Source organism: Argiope bruennichi, chromosome 1 (genome assembly GCF_947563725.1).
Source record: "Argiope bruennichi chromosome 1, qqArgBrue1.1, whole genome shotgun sequence".
NCBI lineage: Eukaryota > Metazoa > Arthropoda > Arachnida > Araneae > Araneidae > Argiope > Argiope bruennichi.
In genome coordinates, this window is record NC_079151.1 from 13,626,967 (window position 1) to 13,646,585 (window position 19,619).

A 19,619-nucleotide genomic window follows, 5' to 3' on the forward strand; every position below is an offset into this window, starting at 1 on the left:
TATTTGAGTTCAGATCAGAATTATCACTTATTTCTCCCTTAAATTTGGATATTACAAAAAAAAAAAAAAAAAAAAAAAAAAAAGAGAGAGAGATTAATTTTGAATTAGTATGATATATTTCACTCTAAAATCCAATTTTACAGCAGCTTTAAGATTAAGGATGCATATTTTTACTTTCTCATGTACTAAGTATAAAGGTTTGTAATCGTTAAAAAGATGCGAACTAAAGATGTTAACGCATCTCCAAGTTTGAAAACTCCCTGAATTCGAAAGACACATTTGGTGTATGGACTTTACACCATATTTGTAGATTTCTATCAAATGTTGTGCAAAATGTATTCAGAGTAAATCTCTCAGTCTGATCTATGCCAAATTTTTATTTCAATAGGTTGGGGAAATTGCATCTAAAAAAAATTCGGTTTTCGGATACTATTAATTGCATGCCAGGAATTAATTGCCAAAAGACTCACCAAAGATCACACGATATATTCAGTAAAAAGGGTAAATCACGCCAAAGTTTTATATTTCATAACTATTGTACAGTGGTGGAAAATACTTTGAGACCACCATTGAACTTTTTTTTTTTTTTTGCATTCAAAAATGCAAATCTTTTTTGTAATTTACATTTACACTTATATATAAAATGTAATAAATAAAAAAAATGAATTTAGAATTTAAAATACGTTTATTGTAGCTATAAAGGAAAAATGTGTAATGTAATGAAATGGAAAAAACCTTGAGACCAGTTTTAAAGAGTGATTGTGCGGACAGTTGTGAGACTGAATAGAAACACTTTCTAATCATTTCTTTGAGTGTTGAAGCAACTGAGACTATGGGTAGCGGAAAATTACTGACCGAAATTGAAAAAGGGAAAATCTTAGCATTTCGTGGAAGTGGAATGAGTGAAAGGCAAATTGCTAGCAAAATCAAGAGGTTTCTCTCATATCCATGCAGATATGGTTCAAAAAAGAGAGGAGGAAGGCCATCAAAACTGTCAACCAGAATGAAAAGAAGTGTTATAAGGATGGCTATTAAAGACAATGCACATTCTGCAGCAATAAAATCGACACTTATGCTTCCAGTTACGGCTAGAGCAGTTAGAAATATTCTGAGTAATACGGAAAATATCAAATATGCAAACCCAGATTTGAAAAACGTCATATTGCAGCAAGAGTGAACTTTGCAACATCTAATGTTTTAAAACCCAACTTGTGGCGAAAAATAGTGTTCACGGATGAAAAGAAATTTAACCTAGATGGACCTGATGGTTTAAGAAAGTATTGGCATGATTTGAGACAGGATGCTACGCATTTTTCAAAGCGAATTCAAGGGGATGGATCCGTCATGGTTTGGGCAGGTTTCAGTGCTAGAGGTAAGACTGATATTGTGTTCACTAAAGGTAATATGAACTCTTTTGACTATCAAGATATACTGGCGAACAATTTTGTTCCCTTAAGAGATGAACTTATGGATCAAAATTTGATTTTGCTACAAGATAATGCGTCAGTGTACAAGTCTGCTTCAACTATTGCTTGGCTAACTGAAAATAATATAAGTTTTATGGATTTTCCGGCCAAAAGTCCAGACCTCAACCCCTTAGAGAACATGTGGGGTATCCTTGCAAGCATGGTGTATGAATATGGTAAACAATATGATTCTGTGTCTGAACCCAGAACTGCTATTTTAAAAGCATGGGATAAAATACCGATTCTAACATGCAAAAACCAAGCAAAATCCTTCCAGAATCGTTTTTTAGAAGTAATTCGTGTGAAAGTAAAGCACAAGAAGTACTAAAAATTGTAATGCTATACATTTAATTAATATTTAACTTTGTGGTCTGAAAGTTTTTTCCATTCTTTTATGTTATGAAAAAAAAATCATTTTAGTATAATGTATAATTACATTAATTTCTTTATAAAATAATATGAAGAAATTTTTATGTTTTTGTATTGTATATACTATTTAATGTATCCTTTTTTAGTAAAGTTAAAAATTTTCAATTTCACATGTGGTCTCAAAGTTTTTTCCACCACTGTATGCCAGTGTCACGCAAAGGCGTTCGCTGCTTTATCCAAGGGCCTTAGAGAGTATACAAGAAAGTTTTGTGGTGACCACTCCCACTGGTATAAACTGCCATCAGGTAGAAAGAGAAAGGAATTTATTAGGTCGTTACTTTACGAAGTTTGACAAAATCTTGATGCATCGATTATAGTAGAGAACTGGAGACTAGGAAGTAACAGTTTTGAATTACATCAGTCTTACGAATCATTCCAACAAAATAGACAAAAGAATTATGTCACATCGGCTCCTATATTTCTCACAATAAATACATGCCTCTTCATTGCAAGTTATCTACAAACATTTCGCTTTGCCAGCATAAATGATCAAAATCTCGGAAATTGAATTGAAACAGAGATTTTTCAATGGAATCGGAAAATGCAGACCCGTGAGGCGGCATGCTTTCGCTCCAGATTCGAGCAGGAAAGAGGACGATCCCCTGGAGGAAGAAAGCGAGTCCAGCTTTGAGCCGGAAGGAACTGAATCCCAAGCAAGGTTGATGACGAAGGGGAAAATAAAGAAGAGCGTGTGAAAAGGTGGTCTTTTCCTACATGCGAGCTTGAGGCCAATGGGGGAAAATCGCCAACGCACCGAACTGGGTCGAACAGTTTTGAACATAGTCCTTATTCCTAGGGTAAAGAGGATTAACCGTTGAGAAGAAAGAATTTAAAGAAGCTTGGCCCATCCACCTGCGAAATGAAACAAAAGCCGATGACCGCCTGACCTAGTGTCCTTGAATAATACAAATCCAGGCTAGCACGAGAAGGGGGAACATCTGTGGCAACAAGAATTTAAATGAGAAACAGTATTTCAAAAATATTATTAGCTGCAATTCATGGTAATGATAGAATAATATGACTTCCAAGTTGTTATTGTTTTTGTAGTGTGGTTTATTAGCACAAAAGTCATGTTTGATTATACTGCGCCAAGTGACTTCCATGGTAACAATAATAATAATAAAAAAACACCTAATATTATCCATAGCAATACCGCTTATACTGTATAAATGATACTTCAACCTATAATGGATTTATCAAAACTCAAGAGTACTTTTTTTCTATAAAATTCCTCAATCTTATAAAGAAAGAAAAATATTATACCGACAATATTTTTATCTTAAAAGTAATCCTTTAAGTAATTCTTAAATTAAATTACTTTCAAAATAAATAAAACTCTAGATGATTGAGTTGTCGAAGATGAATGCTGGAAAGGTATGTAGAGAGATTTATGCATATATTGATTCAAATCATTGTTAACTTGTTCACGCACTCATAACTTAATTACTATGAATGTTCGTTTGTATTCATTTCAAACTTTCTTCCCTGCTGAAGGTTTCTGGGAGTAAGGAAAATGTGTTATTTGACAAAGCTGTTGCTTTCAACCCCTACGAGACAAACGCAGTATATGTGCGTTTGCAGTGGATTCTCCTCAGCATCGAAAGCCGCATCTTTACGTTGAACGAAATGATTTCTATTAAATGGCATTACTAATCCATGCTTTTATCAAATAATGGTTCCAGATGTCAGATTGGGAATGGGCAAGTGCATGTGAATCATTAGATTTTCACAAATATAAACGTGCGATCGCTAACGTAAAGAGAAATACGTATGTGTTTCATTATACTCATCATTTTAAAGTGTCTGTTATAATTTATACTCTGTGGCGTTTGGGCGATGCGCGAGGATAGAACCAAGGTCCCTATCTATCTATAGCGAGATAGATAGATAGGGACCTTGTGGTTCGCAGTCCAGTAACATGGCCATGATACAAAAGCAATTGCTCGGGTAGCGTAGTTATTAACTGGCTTATATGTTAATAGATCCTGGGACCTTGTGGTTCGCAGTCCAGTAACATGACCACAATACAAAACCAATTGCTCATGCATCGTAGCTGTTAACTGGCTTATATAAGCTTTCACTACAACTCTCATTTTGGATAGGATGTTATTCTGGCAAGGATTTTATTCCTCTTAATCTTATTTCTGAAGCCATGGCTGTAAGGCCACTTATCTTTCTGACAGGGGCATATGTAGATTAAAGAGATTAGAGGATCAATGTGCCGGCGTCCTGACATAGGGGTAGCGCGTCTTCGCCGTGATCTGGGCGTCCTGTATTCGAGTCCCAGTTTGGGCATGGTTGTTCTTCCGTTGTTCTATCTGTGAGATGTGTGAATGTGCCCCCCTGTAAAAAAGGGTTGTGCAAGCGAATCAGTAATGCGTGAGTAGCAAAGTCGTGCACTTGGCTCTAGTTGGCGCTACTATATATACGCTCCCCCACCGGCTGAAATCGCTGTCTTCGTAACAGCGGGCTTGTCCATGGCAAGTGCCATAAGAAACAACAACAAACAACAGCGGAGGATCGATGTATATTATGTAGATCAGAGGACCGATCTATGGATTTTATCGATAACGCTAACAAAATGTTAAATTATTTACATTAAGATAGATGATTAAAAACTCAGAAGATGCTTGAAGTACGATAAAAAACGAAACACAGCCCATAAGTATAAATTGTATAATGTCCCTCTCTACACTGATCTGATTTTTGAGATTTTTCATGCGGCTTTAAAACAGTAATTATAACAATTGTTATGAAATTTAAAAAAAATATTAATTACAAACAATCATTTTTGTTATGTTTTTATAGCTTGAATCAATAAACATCTGATATTACTTTTATGTTTTATTAGTCATAATAAAATACGCCATATTTTTGTATTAAATATCAAGTAATTTTAATTAATTTTGTTATTCTGATTGAAAATATATCCATTGTTACATACATAAAAAATGTTTCATTTCTATGTAAAGAATAATTTTTACTTATTATTGTGTACAATTTTACGAAACATAATGCGAATTTGGCTTAGCGGGAAAAAATGCTCTGGCCTGTACGAACGGTCGGCGCTTGCCAAGTCCCGTCCTGCGGGAGCACTTATTACTGCGCGCATCCGCTCCGAAGGAGTTAATCTCCTCTCATGTTACGATGTACTACATATTTTTAGTTAATGAAGTCATGACATCCTCAGCAATACATTTAAAAACAAAATACGCTTTAGCTCATTTCAACAATTGAGGATTCTTTTGGATTCTTATATGAAACGAAATACAGTGCACTCCTGAGTATCCGGCCGAATGTGACGGAAGTGCAGACCGGATAACAAAATAGCCGAATAGGCCGGAGTTCTATGAACTCATTTCTTTGCCCACCAATACCAGAAGACAAAGTTTTTATGCCAAAACTCGCTGTTATAATACGTATTTTCTCACTTTTTATTGAGTACTAAACCGTCCATTTATCTCAAGTCACGTAGAATGTGAACACGGCCGCGGTCCGGTGAATCGTAGAAGCAGTTACCCATAGAGTGTCGAGCTAAAGTAGAAGGCTCTGTACTGGTAGTTATGTTTATAGATTGTACTGCACTCTTTCAGAATTTATTAGAGAAAAAGTACGCTAAAGGACTGTTCACATTTTAACATAAATTCTGTAATGCCTGACTTAAATTCTAATTATTAAGAAAATTGACTCAAACTGATATTATTTATCTCTAATAAATGAAGTTGCTCTTTTTCTGGTACAACGCCTTGCCTTCCTCATTTTATTAAGAATAATTAAATTGATTAATGAATTTCAAAGATAAAAGAAAATTGAGCAAAACAATAAGGAAGCCGGATAGTCGCCAACCGGACACTCGGGAGTGTACTATTATAAATGCCTCAAATAAAAAGCATCATCCAATTAGGAAACAAGTTATTCGTGCGTCAAGAAGTTAATGATGCTTTCCTTACAGAACTGAACCCTGAAAAGGAATTTTGACCTTTCTTTTCCCAAAAAATGGGCTTTTGGAAACTTCCGATCACGTGCCCTCGGAAATGTGGGTCGGCCGTTTCGGAAGTGGCATGGAATAGTTTCGTTTTCCTCACGTGCGGCAGTGGGGAAGTGGAATATTTAACAACCGGTTGCTGCTGCAGGATTATTACGATAATAAATAAGCAATTTCATTCGGAACGAACCTGGAAGTAAAAGGTGTTTGTCGGAAATGGCGCTTTCTTTTGTTTTGGTATAGATGGACGACTTAGAAGAAAACTTTTCCTCCTTGCATTGCAAGCCAGGAAGGAAGAAATGCTCTCTCTCTGGAATGATAAGAGGATACTAATTACATTTATCGAGACAAAGCAGAAGAAAGGAGAGTCTCTGTTTCTTTACATATTTTGCTATTTTTTTTTGCTGTTGTTGTTGTGGAATTCAAAAGACAAAGAGTTCTCAACCAATGCCCTTGACACGAATTCTTCATGCATATTCGAAAACCTAGAGGAAATTTCAACGAGAATTTCTTATTCAGTAGCTATATGAACATGGCGTAATAACCTATATATCACTTTATATGTAAATATTATATTATGTTTGCATCTTAACTGTTTTAACAAATTTTATCCAAAATGTTTCCAAATTTAATTATAGTATTATCTTGCAATATTGCTTCAATTTTGTATAACGAATTTTATATATACAGTAGACTCCCGATTATCCGCGCCTGCCGCACTAAGTTTTTTTTTTTTTTTTTGCTTCCAAGCAAAGAGAAAATGCTTCCAAAGCAAGAAGCAAACACAAATGACTGATTTCTTCAAAAAGGTGCAGTTTTACAGTTATGCTTTTGTAATTACATAATAAATTACAGTATTAAGACAGTACATATGTATTAATTTTTCTGTGGATCCTTGACGCCTCTCTTAAGTACAAAGCACTTTTCTGTTTTCATTAACAAAATGCATTTTAGGTTAGTTTTGAGTGATATACTAAAATATTAAGCGTTAGTCAAACATTTCCTACTATTTATTTTACGTTTTATTGTACATAAAACGATTTTTCAAAGTTGGAATGATTGTTTTCTCTTTTGCTATACACGTTTTTAGCTTTTTTCGGATTATCCGCGATTTTTGTTATCCGCGGCGGCCGCGCCACCCAATTCCGCGGATAATCGGGAGTGTACTGTATATATTTATAAGCAGAATTTCAAAATGAACAGGAAATTCATGAAACAGAATTTAATTCTCGATTGCACCGCTGAATCCAAATGTTCATTCAGAGAGAAAATATGATTAATCTCTTTATCTATGAATTTACTTAACTTTCTAATTAGTTGATGCATTCTATTAGGAGCATCATAAATAATATAAGGGCTTTTGAGATATTAAAGTGATTTAAAGTGATTCTTTTTGAATTTTAAATTACTTAATATTTTCTTTTAATTGCAGATTTAAAATTAAAAATTCAGTCATTCGATGAGCAAGAGAAAGTCATCATTACATGCGAAAATGGTTCATTGATCTAATAACTCAACTGATAACAGATGTAGAGTTGTTGTTTCTTATTATTATTCACTAAAGAATTTTGGCAGATAAAAATATTTACAGGCATTTTTCGACAAGCCAATTTTTTTAAATAGCTGAATTTTTCAAAAAATAATACAATTATCGATGTGTCATTTTTACCAGACATTTACTCCTGTATAACACATACTTAAATAGAATTTCAATAATAATAATAATAATAAATCCAAATAAAGAAAAATAATTTTTAAAATTTTTGCTTTTTAAAATTAAAATTTAATCTAATTAAATTATTTTAATTTTCGACAGCCGATTTTATAAGTTTTAGTAATGCATTTTATTTAAATTTTTCAATCAAATTAATATCTTTTTATTTTGAATCGAAAAAAACTGATTTCTTAAAATTTTTTGTCATCTTCTCTTTATCCTATCTCTATATCCGATGATGTAGTGATATGTTTTGTATGGCCAAGTCAACAACTTAAAACAATAAATAATATTGTTAAGTATTTTTCCCGCATTTTGCTACATTCGTTAGCATTTCATTTAGATTGTGTATTCAAAACTATATAATATTTCCAGGATGTTTGGTATTTACAATATAAGGACTATTTTATAAATTTGTTATGTGTTGTTGTTGTTGTGACTTATCCCACCTGGTCGACAGTAACCTCAAACCAGGTCCATGAGCCCGAACGCCTTCAAACAATGTAGCACAGCCTCAGGAATCGAAAACAGCTTGCTCATTGTTTACTAATCGACGAGTCAATAAAAGAGCTTCAAGAGGTCAAGGACCTAGAGGCACCAAAGGCTGAAATCTGACTTTGCCACGTGCCTGCATTGCATTTAGCTGAGCATAATGGAATGGCCTTCACGCTTTGGGTGACCCTACCTGGAGAATACTCTCCCGACGTACTTCGCCCATTCCGCCCAGGAACATTCCACCACCGTGATGAAGCATCAATGCAGGACTTTAGGAGAGATACATTTGTTATAATTTGAATAACGTCATTTTATAGCACGCAAAATATTACATACCGGATATAATCCGAATTTTATACACTTGATAGCGACTGAATGTGTCATGTTTTTTTTTAATGTATTACTATTATCTGACGGGGCAGTTTTACGTGCAGAAGCTTGTGGTGAGAGGGGATGGATTACTACTATTTAAAAACGGAACTAATATAAAAATGCCTTTAAATATTGTTGTGAATTTACTCAGAAATTCCATTGCATTCGATGTTCCATCTATAAATATATATAAAAAAATTGATTTAAAACACCAGAATAATACGAAGAAACACAAGCAACAAGAATACGAAAGAAAAGAGATTTTATTGTGGTTGGTGAATAACATTAGTGAGATTAGAGTATAATTTTATTACCGATCAGACGAAGTGTTCAGATGAACATTACCTTTCATTCCACAATCCAACAGAAAAGGACTTTCAAATGTAAAAAAAAATTCTGGGAAGTAAGTCTTGCTTCTTGAAATTTCACAAGAGCACTTCGAATCGTTTGTCAAAAACCAGTAGGAGTATCTCCCCAATAATTTGGCACATACTCTCTAGAACACTTGCCCGGCATTAGTGTTCCATATTTACGAAAAATTAATCTTTGGCGTGAATTTAGAATTTTTACTAAATTTATTCTGTGATCCTTGGCGAGTGTTTTTGAGATGAATCCTTGGTATGAAGTTAAAAGTTCTTGAAATTCAAATTTCTAAGTCGATTGTAAACAAAATTTGATGCAAAATTATACTTAGAGTCTCAAAATCACATATGGAGGTTGATATGTTTGTCATTGCATTTTTGATTCTAAAAGTACAGGCCGAGATCTTGTTGGATTCGGCTAAAAATTTGATAGTTGCCTACATAATATAGACGTTAAATCTGTGAACTGATTATTATACATTTAGCTTTCTTTGTTTTGTATTTATCGTATTAACTTCTATTCGATCAGCCGGACAGGCAGACTTCCTCTACATGGATTTTGCTCAAAATTTGATAGAAATCAACACATTTGGCGTAGACAATATACTAAATTTCATTCGTCTAGTTCAAAACGTTTTTGAGTTATCTTTGTCACAGACAATGTGCTTTTTTGAACTCAGGGAAACCTAAAATGTAGAGAATCGTCAAAATCTCGAGTTTGAACTTTTTAACGATTACAATACTTTCTCTGTGCTTCGTTTGCAGAGTGAATATTCTTCAAACATACGATGACGATTAAATATGAAAATGTGATATTTAGGATTATTTAAATGAGATAATAGATAAGCCGAAGAGCTTTCCCTATAATGTCAATGTGATTTGTCACTCATTATGGACAATCATAAATTCACCGTAGTTTAGATTTAAATAATAATTTGGTTTTCTCGCAACTATTGTTTTAAAAATAATGTTTCTAGAATAAATGCCAATAATATATGTGAAATATAAATTTTCGGACACCATTGACATTATTTAATAAGATAATTTCACAGAATTTTTACTTTCAAAATGTTGTGGTAAACTGAAAACAAAACTGTCTTTTACAAAAACACTAGCCGCCTTTGTCGATCAAATTCTTGCTGAAATTATATGAAATACGATATAAAAAAAATGTAATTGTATCTTTTGTACGTAACTTGTTCTTAATAACTTCTTCGGCAAAGAAATTTTTTTTAACTTAAAATTTTGATATTCATGCAGTTCATGCTATTATAGGACACCATTTTATTCATAGTGCTATGTAGCTTTATAATTTTCTATTAACTCGTATAAAATTTATATACCTTATTTTAAAAGGAAAAGGATTAAAATTCCCGTAATCTAAATACATGCTTGCTGAAACGAAACCGTTCTTGAAAAATATTGGAACAAAAAAAAAATCGCTAACTTCTGAAGTTTTGTATGTTATGAAGAATATATTTCATGATTTACATATTGTATCAGGGGGTTATTACGCAAAAATTTGCTTGATTTAATCAAAAAATATTCATAAGAAAAAAAAAGATTTTCATAAGATAGATAAGAAAACAAAGCGCTAATCTAAAAGAATTGTATTCTAAAAATGATGTTAAAAATGTACATTAAAAAAACATTTATCTTTATTTACTTTTGATGTTAAACCTTAACTGCCACAATGCCTCATGCCGAGATATTCTCAACATTGGAAAAGAACACGAATCTACACATTTTGATCAACAACATTTCTAAAAATTCCCATTTTACAGATCGTAACATTTCATTATAGTTTTTCAGAATAAGAGCCTAAAAGTGAAGTACACCCAGCCGATTTTTATACCGATCAGAGGTAATACGTTTGCATGAATATCAAAAACTCATGTAAATAAACCTTATTTTCGAAAATATAGATTTTGAAAGAAAGAATAAAAACAAAGAAGATTAACAAAGCTGTTGTATTTAAATGCAACACAATAAACTTATAAATATTATAAATATGGCAGATACATTTAAGCTTCTGGTTTAAGGGATTTTGTTAGTTTCAAACCGCTTTAGATTCTGCACGGGGAAATTTGCTGCCGATTTCATAACTGCGAATATCTTAATCGGTCACCCTTTCAAGATTCCACACCATACCAATGAAAGTACCTCGATGAAAATGTTGAGATCAAATAAAGCGATCCTGACTATTGGGGAGAATTATTTGTCTCGAAATATGAATACCGTTATTCCCCGTCGAAATCTTTGTCACTATAGCTCAAACATTTTAATGTTTAGATTCTGCATGAGTTTGGATTGATTAATTTAGATGATTGCTTCTTCCGGAGGAGGTGACGTTCATGAAAAGTCACCATTATTACCATTTCAATGATTGGAATCTCCTAGGGAGAAAGCTGATACATGACCGTAAAAGTGGCTGTTCAGTTGTGATCCTTCGGATCCAAAACTCAATTACATCTTGCTGTACTGACAACGGTCGTTCAGAAAATTTCCTGTAGACCGAAGATGAATAACTTTTTAGAATTACTGCATAATGATATTTCACATCAACATTTTGAAAGTGTCGCCAAATTGAATTAATGCTAAAAAACGTATGGCACTCGGCTTATATCAGAATTTAATCTATGAATCAATACCTGTTTATATCGCTAATGGATGTCAAATTGCCAATATCAAAATTCAAATGGCAGCTTAGATGAACAGTAGTATAATGAAGCGGTCATAATTAAATAATAATTGTTTAAAAGTTAAACAAATTTTTGTCTGTACTAGAGATTTTATTCAAGTACAGAAAAATTAAAATTTTCTGTACTTGAAAAAAATAAAATAATAATTATAAAATTTTTTTTAGAGTCTACATGAATTGTATTGATGATATGAAGATATCCAGACTAGTGACTTTTAAGCAAATGGAATTTCTGATATGCACCTTTTTGCATTTTTAATAACGAAATAAAAAAACACAACTTTGTTATTGGTGCAGTTCTAGAACTCTTATATGGAACTCACCTCCATCTTGACGATGTGGGATACCATTCCGGAATCTATGGAGACCACGGCCACTCGAGAGCTGTTGTCACTGATCACAAAGGCTCGGCTGTACTGACGGGTGTGGATGCCACGGGTCACTTGGGAAATTTTGGCGTAACCCATCTAAAAGAACAGAGTCACACATCATAAAAATATAATAACATAAAAATTAACCTTCGGCTTTTTAACTATCTAATTCCCTTTAATTATTTTGCTTCACACGACTTATGGCTTGTTTTACCATCTTTATTTTCTTAAGCAGAAACTATAGATGCCTACAACTATTGTTATAGACTATTCTACATTTTAGCTACGTCGCTGCTTCTGTATAATCCACTTGCATATAAATGCAATTATTGGCGGCTCAATGAAAATATTACGCGTATTTATTTAATAGCACGTTCATAAAGTTTTGGCATTTTACTTTGTTGCAGCACATTTTTAACATTTTAAATCATTTTTTTCATGCGTTGTCATTTCATTAAGTAAAAATATTAATGCATTTATTACTATACAATTTTTCTTATATACACTTAAAAATCAAAAATTATGAAAATCAGCAAAATAATAATAGTAATAACAAAGCAAAATCATTAAAAAAATAAGTTTTTTAAATTTTTTTTGTCATTCAATTCGCTTTCCTCCGTTGGTAATCTTTGAAGTTTTCATCGGAAACAACAAAATTAAAAAATGAAATCGCATCAGTAACAAACTGTCACTGAATAAATTTAATTTTCTGACTGAAGTTTTGCACAACTTTTTTCTATGCAATTTCACTGGTGGCACAGACTGAATGTTAATAAACTCTAATCTGTGAATCTGTCTAAAGTTTTCATTCATTGCATTACCAAATTTTAAGATTAAAATTACTCCCAGTGTTTTTTATGGGGGGGGGGGGGGAGAATTTCTTAAATACAAATGAAGTGATTCGTTTAAATCTAGTTAATTTTCGAAGTAATTGTGACATAAAAGGTTTTTGTTTAGAACAATAATTCCAAATGCAAACATTTTCTGAACCTGAATAGGCAGCAGTCATCTGTTCATTCCAAATGTTTTGAAAGATATTTTAAGCCACTCTACAACGGTCTAATGAACTTACTGCTTCTTTGAACTCCTGCATTTTTCCCATTTTAAGACACCTACAATCCTTCCTCATTTTCCAATTTCCTTTAGCGACATTTTATCAACTTTTGGAAATGCCATGCAATGCGCCAAACAAATCACTACAGGTAATTTCAACTTCAAAATTAGCAGCCAACTCAACTACTCACACGAACGTAAAAAAATAATCCCACAATTATAAACAAATATGGGAAAAAACAATAGTTTCAAAATATTTTTTCTTCTTACTTCATTTGAAAAAGAAATAATAATCTATTTAAAAGTATTTACTAAAATCATTGCATACAAACCGATATGTTACGTTTAAACACAAATAATAAAATGAATCAATATTTTTATAAGGATTAGTTTTTAATTGTTATTTTAGATCATTCACTGATTTACGAATGAGTAAAAGATTTTCAAGTTAAATTTGATGTCACAGCCGCTTTAGTTATATTTATAAGCGGCTCGTGTACTGGAATCATAGAACGTACTACAGCCCATGCTATAGTAATACCTTTAGACATAATTCATATTCTGACAATAAATAATGTATATTGAACAATAATTGCTATCCATTGATTAAATTTTAATAATTTAGTCATTTATCTGTTGAAGTTTAATCAATTAGATTTTTTACTTCATTTAAATAATTTTAAGGGAAGGAACTAAGCAGTTATTAAGGTTTAAGTAATTGAAGTAACAAAAACATTTAAATTTAAAAATTGTAATTATAAATCAATATTTTAGATTATTTTTCTTGACATCCCGCTGATAAAACAGCTTGACTAATAAGGCAAGTTCACGTAGTGACAACGCCATCGACCTGCGAATTCTTGCATAATGACTTGAATTCCCGCAGTGCTTCCTTTTATCCTCGATATCGAGTCACAAAGTGCCCGTATATGCAAAGTATATAATAAAGTTTTCGATAGCAGAGCCAGAATTTCCCCTATCGGCGTTTTTTGGTACTAATTTTTTTTTTCTTGATGAATCGAAATTGCATACTTTAATGTGTATGGTGGCCAAATTTTGTTATAATTCGTCCAGTACATAACACACTACAGGGCCCAAACACCACCTGTTATTTCTTGATCACCCTGTATGTACAAGAGATGTTGCTAAAATGAAAATGAAATTTTAAAAGGAATGAAAACCGCTTCTTATCTGATTAACCGTCAAGAAGAAATGATTGAAAAATTTCAAATTAACTGTGTTTTGAATATAATTTTCTAATCATTCGAATTTCAGCTTTACTGTAACTTTAGCTTCTAAGTTGTGCGAGCTATTCGTTTCAAAATGGAATCAAAACGCTGAATTGACAAACGCTGAATGAATGATGGTTCTTTTTCCTTGCTTCCTGCCTTCCTTTTCGGTTCGCTATTCTGCTCTCCGTGGAGCTCCCAGACAAAGACATCTTGTAACGTTTCTCCATTTTCTTCATATGGTAACTGGCATTCCAACCAGATGTAACGTCATCCGTTTCCCCACACATAGTTAAGTGCATATTGATCGTCGGATGTGGATCCTTTTCATCAGCAGAGTCATTGTGTATTGTCATTTGTTATATGTAGGTGAGGAGACACAGATGCATTTCCTGTCGTTTCAAATAGATCCATCACGTCTTCAAGGGAGAAGAATGTCAAGGCATTAAAAAGTTTAACTTTTTTTTCTTTATGAAGAGACTACTCAAATCATCAAGAAACGATTAATCACTAGCAGTCGTTGTCATTAAGTGTTGAACCCACATGGACTACAGCCAGTTTTTGCAGTGAATTGATTATATTTAACATGTATTCGAGAGGGGTCAGCTACAAAGTTGGATCCTTAAAAGACACTCCCACGATCGACTGGAGACTATTGAGGGAGCATTGCTGAGCAGCTATATAAGGAACTCAAGTTCACCTGTGAGAATATCGGAGACGGATATCTGACGGAAATAAAATGTATTATTTTTCTTTGTTTTGGGTAGTGAGAGGCTTCGAATTGGAATTCGTAGAGATATCGGTGTCCGGAAAAGTTGTTCCTGACTTATTGAGAAGCTCCGTGTGATTCGGTTTTCTGTGTTAGGATCTACCCGATGAAAATCAGCGGATTTCTGGAGCAACCTCTGGAGTAGCCGTTCAGAGCTAACAGCCTGTTAGCGGTTTTTTTTTTGTGTGTGTGTGTGTGTGTGTGTGGCTTATTCTCCTATTTGATCCGAGGAACTATTTCGTGATTGAACCGTTATTTGATATGTGTAAATAATATTAACCTAGATGTGTACAAGTTATTTTTGTGTACATATATAAGATTGTAAATAAAAATATTGTTTTGTTACGCGGCTCTTTTATTTGACCGGTCTGGAGGATTATTTGCTTGCTGGATCAAGATATTACAATCTTCACAAAGGTTGAAAATTGGATTATTTGCTTGAAAATATAAATAATGAAAATCATGGCAGAACTCCTACGCCTGCTTCATTGTTTTACAAAAAGGAAAAAAATCATATGCTCTTTTATTTGATCGGTCTGGAGGATTATTTGTTTGCTGGATCAAGATATTACAATCTTCACAAAGGTTGAAAATTGGATTATTTGCTTGAAAGTATAAATAATGAAAATCATGGCAGAACTCCTACGCCTGCTTCATTGTTTTACAAAAAGGAAAAAAATCATTTGTGTGATGAAAAGTTCTCTCAAATTCCAACTCCATTGACAGACCGCGCCCGTCATTCTTTCTGGACAATACGATCTGAAATTTTTCAAATTTCTGCAAGCAGTCAAATCACATCTTCATGATTATAAACTATGAACATGCCTTATATCACTTCTGCTTTTCTCCATATAGTTCATAGAAGTGTTTTCGATATTAAGGGGAAAATTTGTGTGCAATGGGTCTACAAATATAAATTGAAATTTTTTTCACTCTTCTACAAAGAGTGTTGTATTTAAATGAACAAGAATTTAAACAAAAATCAATAAACTTTTAAAGTCATCATAAAAAATCTTCAAACCTTCACAAAATAACAAAAAGAGAAAAACGACGGGAGAAGTCCCTCCGAAACTCTCTTGCATACTCTAATAAAGATGAGTTTGTGTTTTAGATGCAATTTTTCACAATCGATTGAATCGATGACAGACAGACAGACGACGGACATTTTCCAGAAACATATTTTTCGAACTTAGGGATGTCTAAAATTTATAGATTCGTCAAATGCTCGAATTCCATGCATGGTGCACGAATTCCATGCAAGGCAAAGAATGCCATGCATGGCATTAGCGTACAATAATTACAATATATTAACCTAGAAGTGATTTTAATAGTTTTACTGGATCCAACTTAGGATCCTTGGCGATGAAGTCTCTGGTATGCGGTTTAAAGTATCGGAAAATTGAATTTGTGTTTTCCTTTCCGGTTGTCACTAAAACTTGATGTTGAATATTCTTGAAGTCACAAAATCACATACCAAATCTGATATATTCAAGTCATTGGATTTTTGAGTTACTGCACTTACATGCTTCTGAAAATCCAGAGAGAGTTGGATTTGGCTCAAAATTTGGAAGGTGTCTACACTATGAATGTTGAATTTTATCCATCTAGCTGCCTTCGTTTTGTTATTATCGTGTTAATTTATATTCGAACAATCGGACAGACGGACTGCTCATGGATTTTGCTCAAACTTTGATAGAAATAAAAAAATTTGGTGCAACAACTACACTTCAAATTTCTTCAGTCTAACTGAGAACTTTTCTTTTTAAAAAATTTTTCAACGTAAACATTTTCTAAAAGCGTGTTTTTCGAACTCATAAAGGTCTGTCATGTGGAGATTCGTCAAAATATCGATTTCGAATTTTTTGGGCGATAACAATACTTTCTCTATGCTCCGTACTCGAGAAATGATAATGGTTTTTTTCTAGATATTTCACTGAATACTAAGATGGCTGTAAAGTCATTTTCGAGCGTAGGATCGTCGCTCTATTTCTGTGCCACTTCAGTTACATCCCGTTGCTTAGCAGGGTGCAACAGTGTGACCGAGAGAATGAATAACAACTCTGTTTATGTGATATTCCGGGTCAACGATTTCTTTCTGGACTTTTAATCTGATAAAAAGCGGATGTTCCCGTTCTTTTTAAATTTTCATTTTCATTTCTGCGAAATATCGTTTATTCAACAAGATCAATCCTTCAACTGCCACTTGTAAATATTTTGGAATGGATTTTATACTTGATCTCTTTTAGCCCTTGTTTTTATTTTATGTTCTCTGTAAGATTTCCCCCACCCCCTTGTACATGAAATATAGAGAAATTATTGTATTTACCAAAAAATACAAACTCGAGATTTTGATGAATCTTCATATTACAGACCTTCATGAGTTCGAAAAACACATTTTTGGCATTATTTCTATCTATCTGTGACAAAACTCTTTTGAGCTAATTGTATGAAGTTTGGTATACGGTCTTTACACCAAATTTATGGATTTTCGTCAAATTTTAACCGAAATCCATTTAGAATAAGCCTATTTGCGCTCTGTTTTAATATAAGTTGACACAATAGCTACAAAAAGGAGCAAGCTAGACGGATGAAATTCGTCACGCATGTTAAGCATCTATAATATAGATACTTGGCAATTTTTGAGCCAAATCCAACCAGAGGTTGACCGCCTATTAGTCTGTACTTTTAGAAGAATGCAAACGAGATAACTCAAAAACGACATGATTTAATTATATCACATGTAGCATGTGATTTTGCGATTGTAATTTTAAGTCTGTGTTAAGTTTTTGTTTCAATCCATTGGGAAAAATGGGTTTGATATGAAATTCCGATTTTTGTGTACTATTAACCACATCCAATGGATGAATCGCTAAAATCTCTCCAACGGTTGCACGATACATTCAGTAAGCATGCTAAAATCACGCTAAAAGTTAATATTTCATAACTATTTCACGTCAGTGTCATGCAAGGTGTTCTCTAGGGTAATACCTTTATTACAGAATTTGCTCTAAAGTATTGGAAAGATTACTAAGGTGGGGTTTTTTTAATGCTTTGAAATCTTTGTACTTTCATATAGAAATTGTGTTCGAATATAGCTCTAGTTAAACAGCCAAATATTATCATCCAAAATCTGAATTAAACTAAATTTAGGATTAAATACTCTTATTTAAATAAAATATTTTCAATAATTTTGACCTGTAAGGAGAACCTTAAAACATAAAATTTCCCAAAAAGTTTTCTATCCCAGAACGAAATCTGAATAATAAAAGATTACTTTAAAGAAAGCTATTTAAAAATGAAAAGTTTCTGCCTCCGTAATATCGTTGGATTTGGATGTTAGTTAATGAAATACTACTAAATGTAATAATTTCAAGCATAACTTTGCTCTGAGCTTCTGGAAATTTGTGGGCAATTTAAAATAATAAATATCTTTATGCTAAGGACGTATAGAAAACAATAACTTTTAAGAGCAATATTGCGATAAAAAATTGTTTTCATTAATAATATACCTTCCAAGTCAGTTTCATAATATTAGCATTATAAAAAGTCGCCCTTGAATCTATATCTAACCTTGAAGACAAATAATAATAATGCATTTCACTCACCATGTTGATATCTGCCGCTGGGCCCGTTATATCTGCTATTCCGATTCCGATATCATAAACATCATTTTCCCCGCGAGACCCGCTCAGCAGAAACATGCATAGGAAAACGAAACCCACAAACATATTCTTGAGGGAGTGAAAAACCACCTTACGGACTCTTCAAAGAGCGCTCAGCGCGTGCTTTGTCCTGTCGACTTGACAACAAACTGCGAGGACGTTTTCTTTCTACCCGCTGGCCTAATGTGAGACCGGTTCCGATTCGCTCTACATTTCCCGAAGAAAAAAGCCAAGAAATGGAACGGACTGGAAACTCTTCTATTAGTTAGTGAATTGGAATCAAACAAACTGTAGGAAGTTCTCTGGATGAGCGACCCTTAAGCAAATAGACACCTGTTACAAATTAATAGATGTAATTCGGAGAGAACAGAACAATTGGATTCTTTAATATTTCTAAAGCCATGGCAGAATTAAACAGTGCAGATGTCTATGCAGTATAAGTACCTTTCCTCTCTGTAATTTCTAAAATCAGATATTTTTTAATGGTTTTAATTTATTCTCTGTACCAAAAAATTTTCTTTTTTTTTTCATACGAAATATAATAACAAATTGAAATTAAAATAATTTTTCATTGCCAGTCATCTTTATGAGAGTTCCGATATACAACAAATAAAAAAAAATTAAGTAATTTTCTACAAAATGGTAAAAAAAGAGAAGAAAGAAAACATCTTTTTTTATGTCTTTCTTGTCTGATCATATGTCTAACACAATACCGTTAGGCCATTTGCTATGTTGTTGATTTGTGAGTTAATTAGACAGCTGCAAAAAAAGATTTGAGTCATTATATACATGAAAAAATAATTCTAAGAATAATGTTCTGAAATTTTAGAGATGTTTGATTTTGATGTGAATAAATACTTGGTGCCTACAAATGAAATAAAAGCACAAAATTATATCTCTTTGGAAATATAACAAACTAGCGGGAGTTGTCTCGACCAAAATTTTCTCGAATACTTTCTAATAAAAGGGAATTTGTGTTTTGGATGCGTTTTCCCAACTGACTAAACCAAA

General features: G+C 33.0%; 1 protein-coding gene across 1 annotated transcript in view; it reads right to left on the bottom strand.

The window, feature by feature from the left end:
- The window catches only part of LOC129980672 (neutral ceramidase-like), a 66,334-nt gene extending 47,568 nt beyond the window's left edge, over positions 1-18,766 (bottom strand). The window contains exons 1-2 of the mRNA XM_056091055.1: positions 18,552-18,766; positions 11,848-11,991 (exon numbers count right to left, since the gene is read on the bottom strand). Of these exons, the coding sequence (XP_055947030.1) occupies positions 11,848-11,991; positions 18,552-18,674 (267 nt within the window). The 5' untranslated portion in view covers positions 18,675-18,766. The remainder of the gene's footprint in view (positions 1-11,847; positions 11,992-18,551) is intronic.
- Positions 18,767-19,619: the final 853 nt, after the last annotated feature.